The sequence below is a fragment of the Seriola lalandi genome, unplaced genomic scaffold, assembly GCF_002814215.2.
Source record: "Seriola lalandi dorsalis isolate HSWRI2012SDOR001 ecotype SW California unplaced genomic scaffold, Sedor1 jcf7180001974613, whole genome shotgun sequence".
In the NCBI taxonomy this organism is placed as follows: Eukaryota; Metazoa; Chordata; class Actinopteri; order Carangiformes; family Carangidae; genus Seriola; species Seriola lalandi.
Genome location: NW_019445279.1, coordinates 1 through 2,131, shown reverse-complemented (window position 1 = coordinate 2,131; position 2,131 = coordinate 1). Strand labels below are relative to the sequence as shown.

The 2,131-nt window shown below is 46.5% G+C and overlaps 1 protein-coding gene across 1 annotated transcript; it reads right to left on the bottom strand.

Annotated features, from left to right (window-relative positions):
- Window positions 1-73: 73 nt before the first annotated feature.
- LOC111654323 (sarcoplasmic/endoplasmic reticulum calcium ATPase 1-like) lies at window positions 74-1,753 on the bottom strand (the record flags this gene model as incomplete). Its single annotated transcript, XM_023405289.2, has 6 exons — window positions 1,472-1,753; window positions 1,296-1,384; window positions 1,084-1,186; window positions 858-989; window positions 424-549; window positions 74-292 (listed from the first exon to the last, which is right to left on the bottom strand). Coding segments are annotated over exons 1-6 (936 nt in total), but the record flags the coding sequence as incomplete, so codon positions are not given.
- Window positions 1,754-2,131: the final 378 nt, after the last annotated feature.

The window sequence follows — 2,131 nt, the reverse complement described above, 5'->3', positions numbered from 1 at the left end:
AAAAAGTTTAGTGTCCTGTGGAGACACTCACAGCTAAGAAAACAATTTTCATTATCTGTCCTCCGTCACCCACCTCATAGTCTACAAACTTGGTTGAGTCCTCCAGGTTCATCTCCTCCTTCCTCAGAGGTGTGTCACGGGTGGCCAGAGCCAAACAGCGGAGGGTGTCGCGCCCTGTGCCCCACTCCTTGATGACTGACATGATGTTGTCTTTGACCGGGCCAGTCAGGGGTACGCGGGTGGTGCCCACGCGGACGTAGGCGCAGCGCTCGATGACACCCTCTGGAGCACCCTGATGACACAGTAATGACAACCATTTGTGTGTGTTTGTTGAACAGATATTTGGCTCTATTTCTTGTGATTCTTTTTTATTATAATGCCACAATATTTCTTATATAGTTCCCTTATGTGTCACGCACTCACTTTGACAAACATCTTGTTTCCCACAGGGCCTTTGGCAGACTTGGCAGGTGAACAGTAAACTGACATGGACTTCCTGTCTCTGGAGAACTCCAGGGTGAATTCCTTCTTCATCAGCTGCTTGATCACCTGCCAGAAAGTGAAGGAAAAAGAAGTGAACTGGATGAAAAAGATCAAAAATCAAGGTTGAGTCTGGTATGTCCTCAACAATGTGCTGAAACATGTGACGTCTTTTTACATTCAACAGCTCTTTTGATCCATTGTTCAGATAAAATATTGATAACAGCCACTTTCTTGAATCTATGTGGCCACTAAAATGAATTTAGAATAGCAAAAACTTTTATTTTGGAGACACATGAACCTGTTTTCTGTGTTAGTGAGATGTCTTTGTATAGGACAACACATTGCATATGCTGTGGGATCTTTTGCAGACTTACAGTGCAGCACGTATTTGCCCTCTCCACCTTGGACAGACCACGCACTTCAGTGTTGAACACGTTCATCTTCTCCACCAAACAGCACAGGGCTGTCTCAGTGGCCTCACCCACTTTCTCATAAATACCCTTGGACTGCACCATGGGCCGAGAGAGAGAGAAAGAAAGTGAGTATATTTTAGCCTCATCTGTCTTTTACATGTAAACATACAAAATATCCTCTGCAGACCTCATTGTAGTCCAGAGAAGAGTCATTGCACAGAGCGCAGATGGTAGCCAGCTCCACCAGTCCGTCAAACTGTCCGCACTTCACAGACAAGTTATTCTTTGTACTAATAGAAAATGACAAAAATATGTAGTCAAGATATTGTTCTGCAAGAATGGGTTACTGTTTTATGTGTGTGTCTTTTTAACATGAACTCTTTACTCTTTGACACTTACACTTCTCCCTCAGGGGTGTACTTTGAGCCAGAGATGTCGAACTGGCCGAGGGAAACATTGTCGGCCTCAACTTTATCGATGATGAACATCTGCATGAAAACGTGGGGAAAAACACAGTCTCTGTATTAGATCTGCTCTCCTTTTCAGAGACCTCACACCTGTGAACATGAACCCACCTTAGTTACACACATCTGGTTGGTGGTGAGGGTGCCAGTCTTGTCGGAGCAGATGACTGAGGTGCAGCCCAGGGTCTCCACAGAGGGCAGGCTTCTGACGATGGCGTTCTTCTTGGCCATGCGGCGCGTTCCCAGAGCCAGGCAGGTGGTGATGACAGCTGGCAGGCCTGATGGACAGATGGTTGAAGCGCAGGGGGAAAAGAGAGGTGCACAGTGAAGATGACATGAGGTGAAAGGTAAGATGGGTTGGAAGATGGACAAAAACATTAAGGGGGTCTTCTCAATCCAAAAAAAACAGGTGATAAAGAATGATCTGACATGTCTGCTCAAGACCAGCTGGACTTTAGGGGCTCTGCCACTTGGCGAGCTGACAGTATTGGTGGTCCCAACACAGTCCTTAACACATTAGTTGGAGCACACCCAAACTGCAGTGTTCTCCAGAGGTATTCATGTGGGGAGGGGGCTTCTGCAAGCCACTCAGTCCCTCTGCAGCCAGTGTCAGACCTGGGTTCAGATTCTTGGCAAAAATCAACGCTGACAATGATGTGAAGAAGGTCTGGAGAGCGTCCAGCTTAGTGACATTATGGTGGCATCGGTGTTTGCAGATGATGTTGTCCTTTTGGCATCATTAGACTGTGGTCTCTGAGGTGTGTTGGCACA